General features: G+C 41.3%; 1 protein-coding gene across 1 annotated transcript in view; it reads right to left on the minus strand.

Moving 5' to 3' along the window:
* Positions 1-724: 724 nt before the first annotated feature.
* Positions 725-20,789, minus strand: part of LOC137258932 (GTP-binding protein RAD-like) — a 62,870-nt gene continuing 42,805 nt past the window's right edge. The window contains exons 3-4 of the mRNA XM_067796627.1: positions 5,879-6,062; positions 725-3,724 (exon numbers count right to left, since the gene is read on the minus strand). Of these exons, the coding sequence (XP_067652728.1) occupies positions 3,459-3,724; positions 5,879-6,062 (450 nt within the window). The 3' untranslated portion in view covers positions 725-3,458. The remainder of the gene's footprint in view (positions 3,725-5,878; positions 6,063-20,789) is intronic.

Below are 20,789 nucleotides of genomic sequence, written 5' to 3' on the forward strand. Positions count from 1 at the left end.
TATGTATACCACACAAAGACATATATCTGGATGTTACCTGCATGTATACCACACAGAGACATATATCTGGATGTTATCTGTATGTATACCACACACGGTCATATATCTGGATGTTACCTGTATGTATACCGCACACGGTCATATACCTGGATGTTACCTGCATGTATACCACACACGGTCATATATCTGGATGTTACCTGTATGTATACCGCACACGGTCATATATCTGGATGTTACCTGCATGTATACCACACAGAGACATATATCTGGATGTTACCTGCATGTATACCACACACGGTCATATATCTGGATGTTACCTGTATGTATACCGCACACGGTCATATATCTGGATGTTACCTGTATGTATACCACACAGAGACATATATCTGGATGTTACCTGCATGTACACCACACACGGTCATATATCTGGATGTTACCTGTATGTATACAATACACGGTCATATATCTGGATGTTATCTGTATGTATACAACACATAGTCAATCATATATCTGGATGTTACCTGTATATACACCACACATGGTCAAATATGTGGATGTTATTTCTATGTACACCACATACAGTCATATATCTGAATATTACCTGTATGTACACCACACACAATCATATATCAGGATGTTACCTGCATGTATAAGCACACATTGAACATGTTTTCTTGTCTGTACTTATCTCCTTTCTCCTCAACAGACTGAAAGAACCACGCAATAAATTCATCATTTTTATTATCAAAAATATGTACAGTATGTATAAATCTAAATAAGGTCATTAGATGGATATGTGTAAACAGTCTGAAACTCATTTCGTTCAAAATTACGTATACGGAAATACCGACAACAAGTCAATGTTATTTATATATGTTTTGTGTCGCTAAGGGACACAGTGTAACTCCTTTGAAACTGACTCGAATATTTTGTGCTGAGACTGTAAGATCAACGGGGCAAGTGTTTTGCATCCAAGAAATTTGCATAATTTACCATTTCCGATATTGTTGTTTTGGAAGTACAAAAAATATACAGTAAAGCACATATTGTTTGGATCACTGTCAATTCTAAGGCATATATAGGTAAATATCAAACGTTCACAATATATTTTAAAAACAACACATATACGATTATCTGAAAAAATACAAATTCCACAATGAATGTCCCCATGGATGCGCACCCAGATGCCCCAGTCGCTGTGCTTTGACTGAGCCCCCACCCCACTTTCACGCTATTCTCCACTGACCATAAAATGGGCCTTTCCACTTACACAGTCTGTCGAATACACCTACAACAGAAGCATACTCGTTTTGCATCTAACACACTTTGCACTGGATTAGCCAACAGTAACTACGCACGAACCACTGCATTGGATGGAATACACCTCTGAAGTGTGTGTGTGTGTGTGTGTGTGTGTGTGAGAGAGAGAGAGAGAGAGAGTGAGTGTGAGTGTGTGTGTGTGTGTGTGAGAGAGAGAGAGAGAGAGAGAGAGAGAGAGAAAGAGAGAGTCTGTGTGTGTATGTTTGTGAGAATGTGTATGCACCTCGCTAACATCGGTTAACAGCCTTGACAACATGTTTGTTACATCGGTTAACAGCCGAGACAAATGTTTTGTTGCACGGGATAACAGCCATAGAAAATGTTTTGTTATGTTTGTTGACAGCTATGACTAATGCTTTTACATCGGTTAACAGCCATAACAAATGCTTTGTTACATGGGTTAACAGCCATGACAAATGTCTTGTTACATCGGTTGACAACGAAGCCATATGATTTGTTACAATTATCATATAAAACACCTACACACAATAACAATCATCTCATAAACACCTGCACATACGTCATATGGAATCAGGAGTATATTGACCTTGTATGAATATTATCACCATGGAAGACAAAAATACGGTAAATATTTCAAAAGTGATGACAGTATAGACATGCATTGCTGGATATAAACATCTCTCACAGTTGGCCTCAGTGTTGCACGCTCTGCAGTAGCGAACCTGGACATCATGCAGGACTTTGTGCCTCCTGGCCTGGACAGACCCCTGTCAGGTGTGGCTGCATAGTTGCAACACCATATTGGTTGAATGATTAGTTTAATTTGGGGCTTGACAGACAACATGCGTTTTGCAGGAGCAGCGTGTAAACCCATCGGCACTGGAGCAATACCTGACGCGAGGATCTGTATAGCTGCCCATGCCCCCTACTGACAGGGATAATTAGCACCATGCTGAGACCATACCAGCATGGTGCTGCAGTGTGGAGATGCGGAACACTCTGGCCCGACTAGCTCTACTTCATAAGGAAAGGAAACTAAGCTTAAATATAAATTGGGTAAATCAGTCCACCAATGTCCGCCAGCAAAGATACAGAAATTATCCATCAACAAAATTAAAAGTTCTGCTAGAAAATTCTCAAGCATAACTGATATTTCTCCCAAAACTAAAATATTGTCCAGTGTAAATATAATCTCCTTCCTGATTGCGATGGTTATTTCGTGAGGTGTAAAATCATGGAAGACATGTCAGGACCGGAATCTATAACAGCTTGGTGTAACAATTCCGGAGGTTAACTGGCATGTCAGACAATAGACAGAGGGAGCTCATTGTTCATTTCTGCGTCCTGTTACTGTAATAAACGTCTCTCTGGCAAAGGCATTCCAGGAAATATTTGCATAACAGTTTCCCAGATCCCGCCACCACTGAACTGTTGAAAGGTGTACAACGTTAGCATGACGTCATCTAGCGCCTGACAGACGCTCCAATGACCATTAGTGGTACCTCTGTTTATCATCTTTCAAGAGAAAACCGGCTTGGATCAGGGAAGATAAATATACCGTGAAGCCCTCGTCCTGTCGGTAAGTGAAATCTCTCACTGGCTGACTGTAGCGGTGCGTTAAAACAGCCAGCTGGTTATCTGCCTGTACTTCTCCACAGCCTGGGTCGAGTTCCACAAGATTTCCCCCATGACTGACCAGTCAGCTACGGTCTACAGAAGTCTGGGAAACTGATATTTGTACCTCTAAGTTCTTGTATGCCATATAAACACTGTTCCTTCTTTGCACGGGGCTTACAAAACACCAATCTTGCAATAAATAGAGTGTGGAAAATATTTTCATCAAATATGAACTAAACCCGAATACACATTCACCCGTTCATCTCAGTATAAAGACTCTCTATTCTTAGAGACATTGTGAAAGTTGGATCTTGTTCATATAACCTTCTAACCCTCAGAACCAGTGCTTCTACAGGCTTTACCGTCACAGAATCTGTGTGACATTAGCATGACCCTCGTAGATAGCTGATTGTACCCTCCAGAAAATACCATTTGAAATCTTGCTTTGCATCTACTGAACGTGACCACTCCCCTGACGCCATCAAACTGGTCACACAAAGGTGCATATTGTAAAAGACACCCATGTGCATTCCGCTGCAACCCAAGACGACACCAGCCAATCATAATGCATATAGATTGTCACATGACTGTGCCTTTTTGGCGGTTCTCCGGAACAGCTTGTTAAGGATGCTCCGGGCAAAACTCTGACGCTTCTTCTTCTCCTTCTTTCTGTTGTCCTTGACGACGGGAGGCAGCACAGTGCTAATATTCAACTTGAGACGGATCTGACTGAGGCTTCCTACTAGCAACTCGTCCACGTGGTGGTTCAGTGCTGCTGATGTCTCCGCATATTTGCAGTCGAAACTCTCTGCACACAGTCGGGCTTCTGGAAGGAATCACCAAAAATTACAGATTGGAAAATAATTTGCATACCCACGAAATAACATCAGTCTGCCATTTACATTGCATCTATCCTCGTCACCATCATCTACCATTTGTCAGCGGCATTTCATCCATGTCACGTCATCTACCCTTTGTCACCCCCTGTGACAGGCATTTACACCTTGCCACTCTCACCTACCCGTCAACACCTTCATCCATTCCTTGCCACCAATATCTGTCCCTCGAAACCGGCATCTAAACCTTGTCACCGGTATCTACCCCCAGTCCACCTTTATGTACCTGACGTCACCCTCATCAACTCCTTGTCACATAATTTACCAGTCATCACCGGTATCTACGACCCATCATCGGCATCTATCCTAAACCACCTTCATCTACCCCTCATCACCATCATCTACCCCAGAACACTGTCATCTGCCCGTCGTCACCGTCATCTACTCTCTGTAACCGGCGTCTACTTCTCCTCACGATCATCTACCTCAGATCGCCTTTATTTACCCATCGTCAAAGTCATCTATCCCAGAACACTGTCATCTGCCCGCCGTCACCGTCATCTACTCTCTGTAACCGGCGTCTACTTCTCCTCACGATCATCTACCTCAGATCGCCTTTATTTACCCATCGTCAAAGTCATCTACCCCAGAACACTGTCATCTGCCCGTCGTCACCGTCATCTACTCTCTGTAACCGGCGTCTACTTCTCCTCACGATCATCTACCTCAGATCGCCTTTATTTACCCATCGTCAAAGTCATCTATCCCAGAACACTGTCATCTGCCCGTCGTCGCCGTCATCTACTCATCTACCGTCGCCACCACCATGTACGCTTTAAATTGTCACCGGCATCTACCACTCGTCAGGTCATCCATCCCTGGCCAAAATCATCTACTGGTCGTCATCGACATGTATGCCTTGTGACGTCAACTACCCGTCGACACAGTCATCTTGACCAGGTCACTGTCAACTACCCGTCGACACAGTCATCTAGCCCAGGTCACTGGCATGTACCAATCGTACCAATATATTTCATTTAATATTTTAAGCCACTCTCGTGAGATGCCTCCTTTACCCCTGTAAGCGTCCGCTTAGGTTGTAGGTGGGTGGTATCATCACACGTTAGGTTAGTGTCCTGTAGATGGGTGGTGTTACGACAAGTTAGACTAGAGCCCAGTAAGTGGGTGGTATCATCACACTTTAGGTTAGAGTCCTGTAGATGGGTGGTGTTACGACAAGTTAGACTAGAGCCCAGTATGTGGGTGGTATCGTCACACGTTAGGTTAGAGTCTTGTATGTGGGTGGTGTCACGACAAGTTAGGTTAGAGCACTACTTTCTGCCATGCTGTTGTTTAGTTGCTGTTGTACGCGTCACGTGTGTGTCATGTAGGGTCTGTCCAACACATGGCATGAATACGTCGCATGAGTGTCACATAGTATCCATCCAATACGTATGGGTCACTTGGTGTCTGTCCATCATGTGTGTGTCACACAGTGTCAGTCTATCACGTCTGTGTCACATGGTGTCTGTCCATCAAATGCCACATAGTGTCAATCCATCACGTGTGTGTCACATAGTGTCAGTCCATCACGTGTGTGTCACATGGTGTCAATCCATCATGTGTGTGTCACATAGCGTCAATCCATCATGCGTGTGTCACATAGTGTCAATCCATCATGTGTGTGTCACACAGTGTCAATCTATCATGTGTGTGTCACATGGTGTCTGTCCATCAAATGTCACATAGTGTCAATCCATCATGTGTGTGTCACATAGTGTCAATCCATCCTGCATGTGTCACATAGTGTCATTCGATCACGTGTGTGACACATGGTGTCAATCCATCGTGTGTGTAACATATGGTGTCAATGCATCAGGTGTGCCACATGGTGTCAGCCTACCACATGTGTGTCATATAGTTTCAATCCATTACGTGTGTGTCACATGGTGTCTGTCCATCGCGTGTGTGTCACAAGGTGTCATGTTATTCCTCTTTTTTTTATCAATGTGGACATGGATAAATTATATCGTGTTTATGAGTAAGATACGTTAAGTAGTTGTGTTGGATTGTTCCACCGCTCTTATCTCGATGACTGCAGTCAGATAGTATTGTAAAATTGAACGTAGGCTTCGTTCACTCACCGTCCGCCGATACTTTCCTTTTCCGTACGAGATCTATTTTGTTAGCAACCAGGATGATTGCGCGGTCTGTCCCGAAGTCGACCCTCAGGTATCTGACAATAGAGTTGGCGACACCGAAGGAGGCGTGGTCAGTGATGGAAAACACAACGATATATGCATCTACTTGAAGCTGTTCCGATGATATCTGGAACACAAACATGGCGGTGTAAAATTTAATGTAAATTCGGTTTCTATTCTGTTCAGATGTTTACGTTGCGACACACCTACTAAAGTGTTAGTTATATAGATGACACACTGACTGGTGTGTTAGTTATATAGATGACACACCGACTAGAGTGTTAGTTATATAGATGACTCACTGACTAGAGTGTTAATTATATAGATGACTCACTGACTAGAGAGTTAGTTATATAAATGACACCGACTAGTGTGTTAGTTGTATAGATGACTCACTGACTAGTGTGTTAGTTATATAGACGGCACACTGACTACAGTGTTAGTTATATAGATGACAGACTGACTAGAGTGATAGTTATATAGATGACTCACTGACTAGTGTGTAAGTTATATACATGGGTCATTGATTGGTGTGTTGGTTATATAGAGGACGCACTGACGTGTGTGTCAGTGTTACGCATGACTCACTGACTGGTGTGTACGTTATATAGATGACTCACTGACGTGTGTCTAAGTTATATACATGAGTCATTGACAGGAGTGTTGGTTATCAAAATGAGGCACTGACTAGTGTGTAGTTTATATACATGAGACATTGACTGGTGTGTTGGATATCAAAATAAGTCACTGACTAGTGTGTACGTTGTATACATGTGTCACTGACTAGTGTGTAAGTTACATACATGGGTCATTGACTAGTGTGTTGGTTATCAAAATAAGTCACTGACTAGTGTGTACGTTATATACATGGGTCATTGACTGGTGTGTAGGTGACACACATGGGTCATTGACTGGTGTGTTGGTTATCAACATGGGTCACTGACTAGTGTGTACGTTATATACATGAGTCATTGACTGGTGTGTTGGATATCAAAATAAGTCACTGACTAGTGTGTACGTTATATACATGGGTCATTGACTGGTGTGTTGGACATGAAAATAAGTCACTGACTAGTGTGTACGTTATTTACATGGGTCATTGACTAGTGTGTAGGTTACATACATGGGTCATTGACTAGTGTGTTGGTTATCAACATGGGTCACTGATTAGTGTGTACGTTATATACATGAGTCATTGACTGGTGTGTTGGTTATCAAAATAAGTCACTGACTAGTGTGTACGTTATATACATGGGTCATTGACTGGTACGTTGGTTATCAACATGTGTCACTGACTAGTGTGCAAGATATATGCATGGGTCATTGACTGGTGTGCTTGTTGTAAAAATGAGTCACTGACTAGTGTGTACGTTATTTACATGGGTCATTGACTAGTGTGTTGGTTATATAGATGACTCACTGACGTGTGTGTCAGTGATATACATGAGTCACCGACTCGTGTTATCGTTATATAGATGACTCACTGACGTGTGTGTCAGTGATATACATGTGTCACTGACTAGTGTCTACGTTATATACATGAGTCACTGACGTGTGTCTAAGTTATATACATGGGTCACTGACTGGTGTGTACGTTATATACATGAGTCACCGACTGGTGTGTTGGTTATACAGATGACTCACTGACGTGTATCTAAGTTATATACAGGTGTCATTGACAGGTGTGTTGGTTATGAACATGGGTCACTGACTCGTGTGTACGTTATATACATGAGTCATTGACTGGTGTGTTGGATATCAAAATAAGTCACTGACTAGTGTGTACGTTATATACATCGGTCATTGACTGGTGTGTTGTTTATCAAAATAAGTCACTGACTAGTGTGTGCCTTATTTACATGGGTCATTGACTAGAGTCTAAGTTACATACATGGGTCATTGACTGGTGTGTTGGTAATATAGATGACTCACTGACGTGTGTGTCAGTGTTAACCATGAGTCACCGACTAGTGTGTTAGTTGTATAGATGACTCACTGACGTGTGTCTAAGTTATGTACATGAGTCACTGACTAGTGTGTACTTTATATACATGAGTCATTGACTGGTGTGTTTGTTATCAAAATAGGTCACTGACTAGTGTCCACGTTATTTACATGGGTCATTGACTAGTGTGTACGTTATTTACATGGGTGATTGATTGGTGTGTTGGTTTTATAGATGACTCACTGACGTGTATGTCAGTGTTAAACATGAGTCACCGACTGGTGTGTTAGTTATATAGATGACTCACTGACGTGTGTCTAAGTTATGTACATGAGTCACTGACTAGTGTGTACGTTATATACATGAGTCATTGACTGGTATGTTGGTTATCAAAATGAGTCACTGACTAGTGTGAAGGTTATATACATGGGTCTTTGACTGGTGTGTTGGTTATCAAAATGAGTTTCTGACTAGTGTGTAGGTTATATACATGGGTCATTGACTGGTGTGTTGGTTATCAAAATGAGTCTCTGACTAGAGTTTAAGTTATATGCATGGGTCATTGACTGGTGTCCTGGTTATCAAAATGAGTCACTGACGTGTGTGTCAGTGTTAAACATGAGTCACTGACTGGTGTGTTAGTTATATAGATGACTCACTGAGCTGTGTCTAAGTTATATACATGAGTCACTGACTAGTGTGTAAGTTATATGCATGGGTCATTCACTGGTGTGCTGGTTATCAAAATGAGTCACTGACTAGTGTGTAAGTTACAAACATGGGTCATTAACTGGTGTGTTTGTTATCAAAATAAGTCACTGACTAGTGTGTACCTTATTTACATGGGTCATTGAGTAGTGTCTAAGTTACGTACATGGGTCAGCAACTGGTGTGTTAGTTATATAGATGACTCACTGACTGGTGTCTAAGTTATATACATGGGTCATTGATTAGTGTGTTGCTTATATAGATGAATCACTGACGTGTGTGTCAGTGTTAAACATGAGTCACTGACTGGTGTGTTAGTTACATAGATGACTCACTGACCTGTGTCTAAGTTATATTACATGAGTCACTGACTAGTGTGTAGGTTATATACATGGGTCATTGACTGGTGTGTGGGTTATCAAAATGAGTCACTGAACACTGTGTAAGATATATGCATGGGTCATTGACTGGTGTGTTGGTTATCAAAATGAGTCACTGACTAGTGTGTACGTTATATACATGGGTCATTGACTTGTGTGTTGGTTATCAAAATGAGTCACTGACTAGTGTGTAAGTTATATACATGGGTCATTGACTGGTGTGTTGGTTATCAAAATGAGTCTCTGACTAGTGTGTAAGTTACATGCATGGGTCATTGACTAGTGTGCTGGTTTTCAAAATGAGTCACTAACTAGTGTGTACGTTATATACATGTTTCATTGACTGGTGTGTTGGTTATCAAAATGAGTCACTGACTAGTGTCTACCTTGTATACATGGGTCATTAACTGGAGTGTTGGTTATCAAAATTAATCACTGACTAGTGTGTACCTTATATACATGGGTCATTGACTGGTGTGTAGGTTACATGCATGGGCCATTGACGGGTGTGTTGCTTATCAGAATGAGTCACTGACTGGTGTCTCAGTTATATACATGGGTCACGGACTAGTGTGTTGGTTATATAGATGACTCACTGACGTGTCTGTCAGTGTTAAACCTGAGTCACTGACAGGTGTATTAGTTATATAGAGGACTCACTGACGTGTGTCTAAGTTATATACATGAGTCACTGACTAGTGTGTACGTTATACACATTTGTCATTGACTGGTGTGTTGGATATCAAAATGAGTCCCTGACTAGTGTGTAGGTTGCAGACATGGGTCAATGACTGGTGCGTTGTTGATCAAAATGAGTCACTGACAAGTGTGTAGGTTATATACATGTTTCATTGACTGGTGTGTTGGTTATCAAAATGAGTCACTGACTAGTGTTTACCTTACAGACATGGGTCATTGACTGGTGTGTTGGATATCAAAATGAGTTCCTGACTAGTGTGTAGGTTGCAGACATGGGTCATTGACTGGTGCGTTGGTGATCAAAATGAGTCACTGACTAGTGTGTACGTTATATACATGTTTCATTGACTGGTGTACTGGTTTTCAAAATGAGTCACTGACTAGTGTTTACCTTACAGACATGGGTCATTGACTGATGTGTTCGATATCAAAATGAGTCCCTGACTAGTGTGTAGGTTGCAGACATGGGTCATTGACTGGTGTGTTGGTGATCAAAATGAGTCACTGACTAGTGTGTAGGTTGCAGACATGGGTCATTGACTGGTGCGTTGGTGATCAAAATGAGTCACTGACTAGTGTGTACCTTGTAAACATGGGTCATAAACTGGGGTGTTGGTTATCACAATGGGTCACTGACTAGTGTGTACGTTATATACATGGTTCATTGACTGGTGTGTTGGAAATCAAAATGAGTCACTGACTAGTGTGTAGGTTACATACATGGGTCATTTACTGGTGTGTTGGTTATCAAAATGAGTCACTGACTAGTGTGTACGTTATATACATGGGTCATTGACTGGTGTGTAGGTTGCACACATGGGCCATTGACTGATGTGTTGGTTATCAAAATGAGTCACTGACTGGTGTCTAAGTTATATACATGAGTCATTGACTAGTGTGTACGTTATACACATTTGTCATTGACTGGTGTGTTGGATATCAAAATGAGTGACTGAGTAGTGTGTACGCTATATACATGTTTCATTGACTGGTGTGTTGGTTATCAAAATGAGTCACTGACTAGTGTGTAACTTTTATGCATGGGTCATTGAGTGGTGTGTTGGTTATCAAAATGAGTCACTGACTAGTGTGTACGTTATATACATGGGTCATTGAGTGGTGTGTAGGTTACGTACATGGGCCTCTGACTGGTGTGTTGCTTTTCAGAATGAGTCACTGACTGGTGTCTAAGTTATATACATGGGTCACTGACTAGTGTGTTGGTTATATAGATGACTCACTGACGTGTGTGTCAGTGTTAAACATGAGTCACTGACAGATGTATTAGTTATATAGAGGACTCACTGACGTGTGTCTAGGTTATATACATGAGTCACTGACTAGTGTGTACGTTTTACACATGGGTCATTGACTGGTGTGTTGGTTATCAAAATGAGTCACTGACTAGTGTGTACGTTGTACACATGGGTCATTGACTGGTGTGTTGGACATGAAAATGGGTCACTGACAAGTGTGTAGGTTATATACATGGGTCATTGACTGGTGTGTGGGTTATCAAAATGAGTCTCTGACTAGTGTGTAGGTTACATACATGGGCCATTGACTGGTGCGTTTGTGATCAAAATGAGTTGCTGACTAGTGTGTAGGTTGCAGACATGGGTCATTTACTGGTGCGTTGGTGATCAAAATGAGTCACTGACTAGTGTGTACGTTATATACATGTTTCATTGACTGGTGTGTTGGTGATCAAAATGAGTCACTGACTAGTGTGTACGTTATATACATGGGTCATTGACTGGTGTGTTGGTTCTCAAAATGAGTCACTAACTAGTGTGTACGTTATATACATGTGTCATTGACTGGTGCGTTGGTGATCAAAATAAGCCACTGACTAGTGTGTACGTTATATACATGTCTCATTGACTGGTGCGTTGGTGATCAAAATGAGTCACTGACTAGTGTGTACCTTGTACACATGGGTCATTAACTGGGGTGTTGGTTATCAAAATGAGTCACTGACTAGTGTTTACCTTACAGACATGGGTCATTGACTGGTGTGTTGGATATCAAAATGAGTCCCTGACTAGTGTGTAGGTTGCAGACATGGGTCATTGACTGGTGCGTTGGTGATCAAAATGAGTCACTGACTAGTGTGTAGGTTGCAGACATGGGTCATTGACTGGTGCGTTGGTGATCAAAATGAGTCACTGACTAGTGTGTACGTTGTATACATGGGTCATTGACTGGTGTGTTGGTTCTCAAAATGAGTCACTAACTAGTGTGTACGTTATATACATGTGTCATTGACTGGTGCGTTGGTGATCAAAATAAGCCACTGAGTAGTGTGTACGTTATATACATGTCTCATTGACTGGTGCGTTGGTGATCAAAATGAGTCACTGAGTAGTGTGTACCTTGTACACATGGGTCAAGAACTGGGGTGTTGGTTATCACAATGGGTCACTGACTAGTGTGTACGTTATATACATGGGTCATTGACTGGTGTGTTGGAAATCAAAATGACTCACTGACTAGTGTGTAGGTTACATACATGGGTCATTTACTGGTGTGTCGGTTATCAAAATGAGTCACTGACTAGTGTGTACGTTATATACATGCGTCATTGACTGATGTGTTGGTTATCAAAATGAGTCACTGACTGGTGTCTAAGTTATATACATGAGTCATTGACTAGTGTGTACGTTATACACATTTGTCATTGACTGGTGTGTTGGATATCAAAATGAGTGACTGACTAGTGTGTACGCTATATACATGTTTCATTGACTGGTGTGTTGGTTATCAAAATGAGTCACTGACTAGTGTGCAACTTTTATACATGGGTCATTGAGTGGTGTGTTGGTTATCAAAATGAGTCACTGACTAGTGTGTACGTCATATACATGGGTCATTGAGTGGTTTGTAGGTTACGTACATGGGCCACTGACTGATGTGTTGCTTTTCAGAATGAGTCACTGACTGGTGTCTAAGTTATATACATGGGTCACTGACTAGTGTGTTGGTTTTATAGATGACTCACTGACGTGTGTGTCAGTGTTAAACATGAGTCACTGACAGATGTATTAGTTATATAGAGGACTCACTGACGTGTGTCTAAGTTATATACATGAGTCACTGACTAGTGTGTACGTTTTACACATGGGTCATTGACTGGTGTGTTGGACATCAAAATGGGTCACTGACAAGTGTGTAGGTTATATACATGGGTCATTGACTGGTGTGTTGGTGATCAAAATGAGTCACTGACTAGTGTGTACGTTATACACATTTGTCATTGACTGGTGTGTTGGACATGAAAATGGGTCACTGACAAGTGTGTAGGTTATATACATGGGTCATTGACTGGTGTGTTGGTTATCAAAATGTGTCACTGACTAGTGTGTACGTTATACACATGGGTCATTGACTGGTGTGTTGGACATGAAAATGGGTCACTGACAAGTGTGTAGGTTATATACATGGGTCATTGACTGGTGTGTTGGTTATCAAAATGAGTCTCTGACTAGTGTGTAGGTTGCAGACATGGGTCATTGACTGGTGCGTTGGTAATCAAAATGAGTGACTGACTAGTGTGTACGTTATATACATGGGTCAATGTCTGGTGTGTAGGCTACATACATGGGCCATTGACTGGTGTGTTGCTAATCAGAATGAGTCACTGACTGGTGTCTAATTTATATACATGGGTCACTGACTAGTGTGTTGGTTGTATAGATGACTCACTGACGTATGTGTCAGTGTTAAACATGAGTCACTGACAGGTGTATTAGTTGTATAGAGGACTCACTGACGTGTGTCTAAGTTATATACATGAGTGACTGACAGCTGTATTAGTTATATAGAGGACTCACTGACGTGTGTCTAAGTTATATACATGAGTCACTGACTAGTGTGTACGTTATACACATGGGTCATTGACTGGTGTGTTGGACATCAAAATGGGTCACTGACAAGTGTGTAGGTTATATACATGGGTGATTGTCTGGTGTGTTGGTTTTCAAAATGAGTCTCTGACTAGTGTGTAGGTTACAGACATGGGTCATTGACTGGTACGTTGGTTATCAAAATGAGTCTCTGACTAGTGTGTAGGTTACAGACATGGGTCATTGACTGGTGCGGTGGTAATCAAAATGAGTGACTGACTAGTGTGTACGTTATATACATGTTTCATTGACTGGTGTGTTGGTTATCAAAATGAGTCACTGACTAGTGTGTAGGTTGCAGACATGGGTCATTGACTGGTGCGTTGGTGATCAAAATGAGTCACTGACTAGTGTGTACGTTGTATACATGGGTCATTGACTGGTGTGTTGGTTCTCAAAATGAGTCACTAACTAGTGTGTACGTTATATACATGTGTCATTGACTGGTGCGTTGGTGATCAAAATAAGCCACTGAGTAGTGTGTACGTTATATACATGTCTCATTGACTGGTGCGTTGGTGATCAAAATGAGTCACTGAGTAGTGTGTACCTTGTACACATGGGTCAAGAACTGGGGTGTTGGTTATCACAATGGGTCACTGACTAGTGTGTACGTTATATACATGGGTCATTGACTGGTGTGTTGGAAATCAAAATGACTCACTGACTAGTGTGTAGGTTACATACATGGGTCATTTACTGGTGTGTCGGTTATCAAAATGAGTCACTGACTAGTGTGTACGTTATATACATGCGTCATTGACTGATGTGTTGGTTATCAAAATGAGTCACTGACTGGTGTCTAAGTTATATACATGAGTCATTGACTAGTGTGTACGTTATACACATTTGTCATTGACTGGTGTGTTGGATATCAAAATGAGTGACTGACTAGTGTGTACGCTATATACATGTTTCATTGACTGGTGTGTTGGTTATCAAAATGAGTCACTGACTAGTGTGCAACTTTTATACATGGGTCATTGAGTGGTGTGTTGGTTATCAAAATGAGTCACTGACTAGTGTGTACGTCATATACATGGGTCATTGAGTGGTTTGTAGGTTACGTACATGGGCCACTGACTGATGTGTTGCTTTTCAGAATGAGTCACTGACTGGTGTCTAAGTTATATACATGGGTCACTGACTAGTGTGTTGGTTTTATAGATGACTCACTGACGTGTGTGTCAGTGTTAAACATGAGTCACTGACAGATGTATTAGTTATATAGAGGACTCACTGACGTGTGTCTAAGTTATATACATGAGTCACTGACTAGTGTGTACGTTTTACACATGGGTCATTGACTGGTGTGTTGGACATCAAAATGGGTCACTGACAAGTGTGTAGGTTATATACATGGGTCATTGACTGGTGTGTTGGTGATCAAAATGAGTCACTGACTAGTGTGTACGTTATACACATTTGTCATTGACTGGTGTGTTGGACATGAAAATGGGTCACTGACAAGTGTGTAGGTTATATACATGGGTCATTGACTGGTGTGTTGGTTATCAAAATGTGTCACTGACTAGTGTGTACGTTATACACATGGGTCATTGACTGGTGTGTTGGACATGAAAATGGGTCACTGACAAGTGTGTAGGTTATATACATGGGTCATTGACTGGTGTGTTGGTTATCAAAATGAGTCTCTGACTAGTGTGTAGGTTGCAGACATGGGTCATTGACTGGTGCGTTGGTAATCAAAATGAGTGACTGACTAGTGTGTACGTTATATACATGGGTCAATGTCTGGTGTGTAGGCTACATACATGGGCCATTGACTGGTGTGTTGCTAATCAGAATGAGTCACTGACTGGTGTCTAATTTATATACATGGGTCACTGACTAGTGTGTTGGTTGTATAGATGACTCACTGACGTATGTGTCAGTGTTAAACATGAGTCACTGACAGGTGTATTAGTTGTATAGAGGACTCACTGACGTGTGTCTAAGTTATATACATGAGTGACTGACAGCTGTATTAGTTATATAGAGGACTCACTGACGTGTGTCTAAGTTATATACATGAGTCACTGACTAGTGTGTACGTTATACACATGGGTCATTGACTGGTGTGTTGGACATCAAAATGGGTCACTGACAAGTGTGTAGGTTATATACATGGGTGATTGTCTGGTGTGTTGGTTTTCAAAATGAGTCTCTGACTAGTGTGTAGGTTACAGACATGGGTCATTGACTGGTACGTTGGTTATCAAAATGAGTCTCTGACTAGTGTGTAGGTTACAGACATGGGTCATTGACTGGTGCGGTGGTAATCAAAATGAGTGACTGACTAGTGTGTACGTTATATACATGTTTCATTGACTGGTGTGTTGGTTATCAAAATGAGTCACTGACTAGTGTTTACCTTAGATACATCGGTCATTAACTGGTGTGTTGGTTATCAAAATGAGTCACTGACTAGTGTGTACGTTATATACATGGGTCAATGTCTGGTGTGTAGGTTACATACATGGGCCATTGACTGGTGTGTTGCTAATCAGAATGAGTCACTGACTGGTGTCTAAGTTATATACATGGGTCACTGACTAGTGTGTTGGTTGTATAGATGACTCACTGACGTATGTGTCAGTGTTAAACATGAGTCACTGACAGGTGTATTGGTTGTATAGAGAACTCACTGACCTGTGTCTAAGTTATATACATGAGTCACTGACAGCTGTATTAGTTGTATAGAGGACTCACTGACGTGTGTCTAAGTTATATACATGAGTCACTGACTAGTGTGTACGTTATACACATGGGTCATTGACTGGTGTGTTGGACATCAAAATGGGTCACTGACAAGTGTGTAGGTTATATACATGGGTGATTGACTGGTGTGTTGGTTATCAAAATGAGTCTCTGACGAGTGTGTAGGTTACAGACATGGGTCATTGACTGGTACGTTGGTTATCAAAATGAGTCACTGACTAGTGTGTACGTTATATACATGGGTCATTGACTGGTGTGTTGGTTATATAGATGACTCACTGGCGTGTGTCTAAGTTGTATACATGAGTCACTGACTGTGTACTTTATATACATGGGTCACTGACTGGTGTGCTGGTTATCAAAATGAGTCACTGACTAGTGTGTAGGTTACATATATGGGTCATTAACTGGTGTGTTGGATATCAAAATGAGTCCCTGACTAGTGTGTAGGTTACAGACATGGGTCATTGACTGGTGCGTTGGTGATCGAAATGAGTCACTGACTAGTGTTTAGGTTACAGACATGGGTCATTGACTGGTGCGTTGGTGATCAAAATGAGTCACTGACTAGTGTGTAGGTTACAGACATGTGTCATTGACTGGTGTGTTGGTGATCAAAATGAGTCACTGACTAGTGTGTACGTTATATTCATGGGTCATTGACTGGTGTGTCGGTTATCAAAATGAGTCACTGACTAGTGTGTAGGTTACAGACATGAGTCATTGACTGGTGTGTTGGTTATCAAAATGAGTCACTGACTATTGTGTACGTTATATACATGAGTCATTGACTGGTGTGTAGGTTGCATACATGGGCCATTGACTGATGTGTTGGTAATCAAAAATGAGTCACTGACTAGTCTCTAAGTTATATACATGAGTCATTGACTAGTGTGTACGTTATATACATGTTTCATTGACTGGTGTGTTGGTTATCAAAATGAGTCACTGACTAGTGTGTACCTTATATACATGGGTCTTTGACTGGTGTGTTGGTTATCAAAATGAGTCACTGACTAGTGTGTACGTTACATACATGGGTCATTGACTGGTGTCTAGGTTACATACATGGGCCATTGACTGATGTGTTGGTAATCAAAATGAGTCACTGACTGGTGTCTAAGTTATATACATGACCCACTGACTAGAGTGCTGGTTATGAAAATGAGTCACTGACTTGTGTGTCAGTGTTAAACATGAGTCACTGACTGGTGTGTTAGTTACATAGATGACTCTCTGACGTGTGTCTAAGTTATATACATGTGTCACTGACTAGTGTGAACGCTATATACATGGGTCACTGACTAGTGTGCTGGTTATCAAAATGAGTCACTGACTAGTGTGTAGGTTGCATACATGGGTCATTGACTGGTGTGTTGGATATCAAAATGAGTCACTGACTAGTGTGCACGTTATATACATGGGTCATTGACTGGTGTGTAGGTTACATACATGGGCCATTGACTGATGTGTTGGTAATCAAAATGAGTGACTGACTAGTGTGTAAGTTATGTGCATGGGTCATTGACTAGTGTGCTGGTTATGAAAATGAGTCACTGACTTGTGTGTCAGTGTTGAACATGAGTCACTGACTGGTGTGTTAGTTATATAGATGACTCACTGACGTGTGTCTAAGTTATACACATGTGTCACTGACTAGTGTGTACTTTATATACATGGGTCACTGACTAGTGTGCTGGTTATCAAAATGAGTCACTGACTAGTGTGTAGGTTGCATACATGGGTCATTGACGGGTGTGTTGGATATCAAAATGAGTCCCTGACTAGTGTGTAGGTTACAGACATGGGTCATTGACTGGTGCGTTGGTGATCAAAATGAGTCACTGACTAGTGTGTAGGTTACAGACATGTGTGATTGACTGGTGTGTTGGTGATCAAAATGAGTCACTGACTAGTGTGTACGTTATATTCATGGGTCATTGACTGGTGTGTCGGTTATCAAAATGAGTCACTGACTAGTGTGTAGGTTACAGACATGAGTCATTGACTGGTGTGTTGGTGATCAAAATGAGTCACTGACTAGTGTGTAGGTTACAGACATGTGTGATTGACTGGTGTGTTGGTGATCAAAATGAGTCACTGACTACTGTGTACGTTATATACATGGGTCATTGACTGGTGTGTAGGTTGCATACATGGGCCATTGACTGATGTGTTGGTAATCAAAATGAGTCACTGACTATTCTCTAAGTTATATACATGAGTCATTGACTAGTGTGTACGTTATATACATGTTTCATTGAGTGGTGTGTTGGTTATCAAAATGAGTCACTGACTAGTGTGTACCTTATATACATGGGTCATTGACTGGTGTGTTGGTTATCAAAATGAGTCACTGACTAGTGTGTACGTTATATACATGGGTCATTGACTGGTGTCTAGGTTACATACATGGGCCATTGACTGATGTGTTGGTAATCAAAATGAGTCACTGACTGGTGTCTAAGTTATATACATGACCCACTGACTAGAGTACTGGTTTTGAAAATGAGTCACTGACTTGTGTGTCAGTGTTAAACATGAGTCACTGACTGGTGTGTTAGTTATATAGATGACTCACTGACGTGTGTCTAAGTTATATACATGTGTCACTGACTAGTGTGTACGCTATATACATGGGTCACTGACTAGTGTGCTGGTTATCAAAATGAGTCACTGACTAGTGTGTAGGTTGCATACATGGGTCATTGACTGGTGTGTTGGTTATCAAAATGAGTCTCTGACTAGTGTGTAGGTTACAGACATGGGTCATTGACTGGTGCGGTGGTAATCAAAATGAGTGACTGACTAGTGTGTACGTTATATACATGTTTCATTGACTGGTGTGTTGGTTATCAAAATGAGTCACTGACTAGTGTTTACCTTAGATACATCGGTCATTAACTGGTGTGTTGGTTATCAATATGAGTCACTGACTAGTGTGTACGTTATATACATGGGTCAATGTCTGGTGTGCAGGTTACATACATGGGCCATTGACTGGTGTGTTGCTAATCAGAATGAGTCACTGACTGGTGTCTAAGTTATATACATGGGTCACTGACTAGTGTGTTGGTTGTATAGATGACTCACTGACGTATGTGTCAGTGTTAAACATGAGTCACTGACAGGTGTATTAGTTGTATAGAGGACTCACTGACGTGTGTCTAAGTTATATACATGAGTGACTGACAGCTGTATTAGTTATATAGAGGACTCACTGACGTGTGTCTAAGTTATATACATGAGTCACTGACTAGTGTGTAGGTTGGATACATGGGTCATTGACTGGTGTGTTGGATATCAAAATGAGTCACTGACTAGTGTGCACGTTATATACATGGGTCATTGACTGGTGTGTAGGTTACATACATGGGCCATTGACTGATGTGTTGGTAATCAAAATGAGTGACTGACTAGTGTGTAAGTTATATGCATGGGTCATTGACTAGTGTGCTGGTTATGAAAATGAGTCACTGACTTGTGTGTCAGTGTTGAACATGAGTCACTGACTGGTGTGTTAGTTATATAGATGACTCACTGACGTGTGTCTAAGTTGTATACATGTGTCACTGACTAGTGTGTACTTTATGTACATGGGTCACTGACTAGTGTGCTGGTTATCAAAATGAGTCACTGACTAGTGTGTAGGTTGCATACATGGGTCATTGACTGGTGTGTTGGATATCAAAATGAGTCACTGACTAGTGTGTAGGTTACAGACATGGGTCATTGACTGGTGCGTTGGTGATCAAAATGAGTCACTGACTAGTGTGTAGGTTACAGACATGTGTCATTGACTGGTGTGTTGGTGATCAAAATGAGTCACTGACTAGTGTGTACGTTATACACATGGGTCATTGACTGGTGTGTTGGACATGAAAATGGGTCACTGACAAGTGTGTAGGTTATATACATGGGTCATTGACTGGTGTGTTGGTTTTCAAAATGAGTCTCTGACTAGTGTGTAGGTTACAGACATGGGTCATTGACTGGTGCGTTGGTAATCAAAATGAGTGACTGACTAGTGTGTACGTTATATACATGTTTCATTGACTGGTGTGTTGGTTATCAAAATGAGTCACTGACTAGTGTTTACCTTGTATACATCGGTCATTAACTGGTGTGTTGGTTATCAAAATGAGTCACTGACTAGTGTGTACGTTATATACATGGGTCAATGTCTGGTGTGTAGGCTACATACATGGGCCATTGACTGGTGTGTTGCTAATCAGAATGAGTCACTGACTGGTGTCTAAGTTATATACATGGGTCACTGACTAGTGTGTTGGTTGTATAGATGACTCACTGACGTATGTCTCAGTGTTAAACATGAGTCACTGACAGGTGTATTAGTTGTATAGAGGACTCACTGACGTGTGTCTAAGTTATATACATGAGTGACTGACAGCTGCATTAGTTATATAGAGGACTCACTGACGTGTGTCTAAGTTATATACATGAGTCACTGACTAGTGTGTACGTTATACACATGG

Source organism: Haliotis asinina, chromosome 12 (assembly GCF_037392515.1).
Source record: "Haliotis asinina isolate JCU_RB_2024 chromosome 12, JCU_Hal_asi_v2, whole genome shotgun sequence".
Classification (NCBI taxonomy): domain Eukaryota; kingdom Metazoa; phylum Mollusca; class Gastropoda; order Lepetellida; family Haliotidae; genus Haliotis; species Haliotis asinina.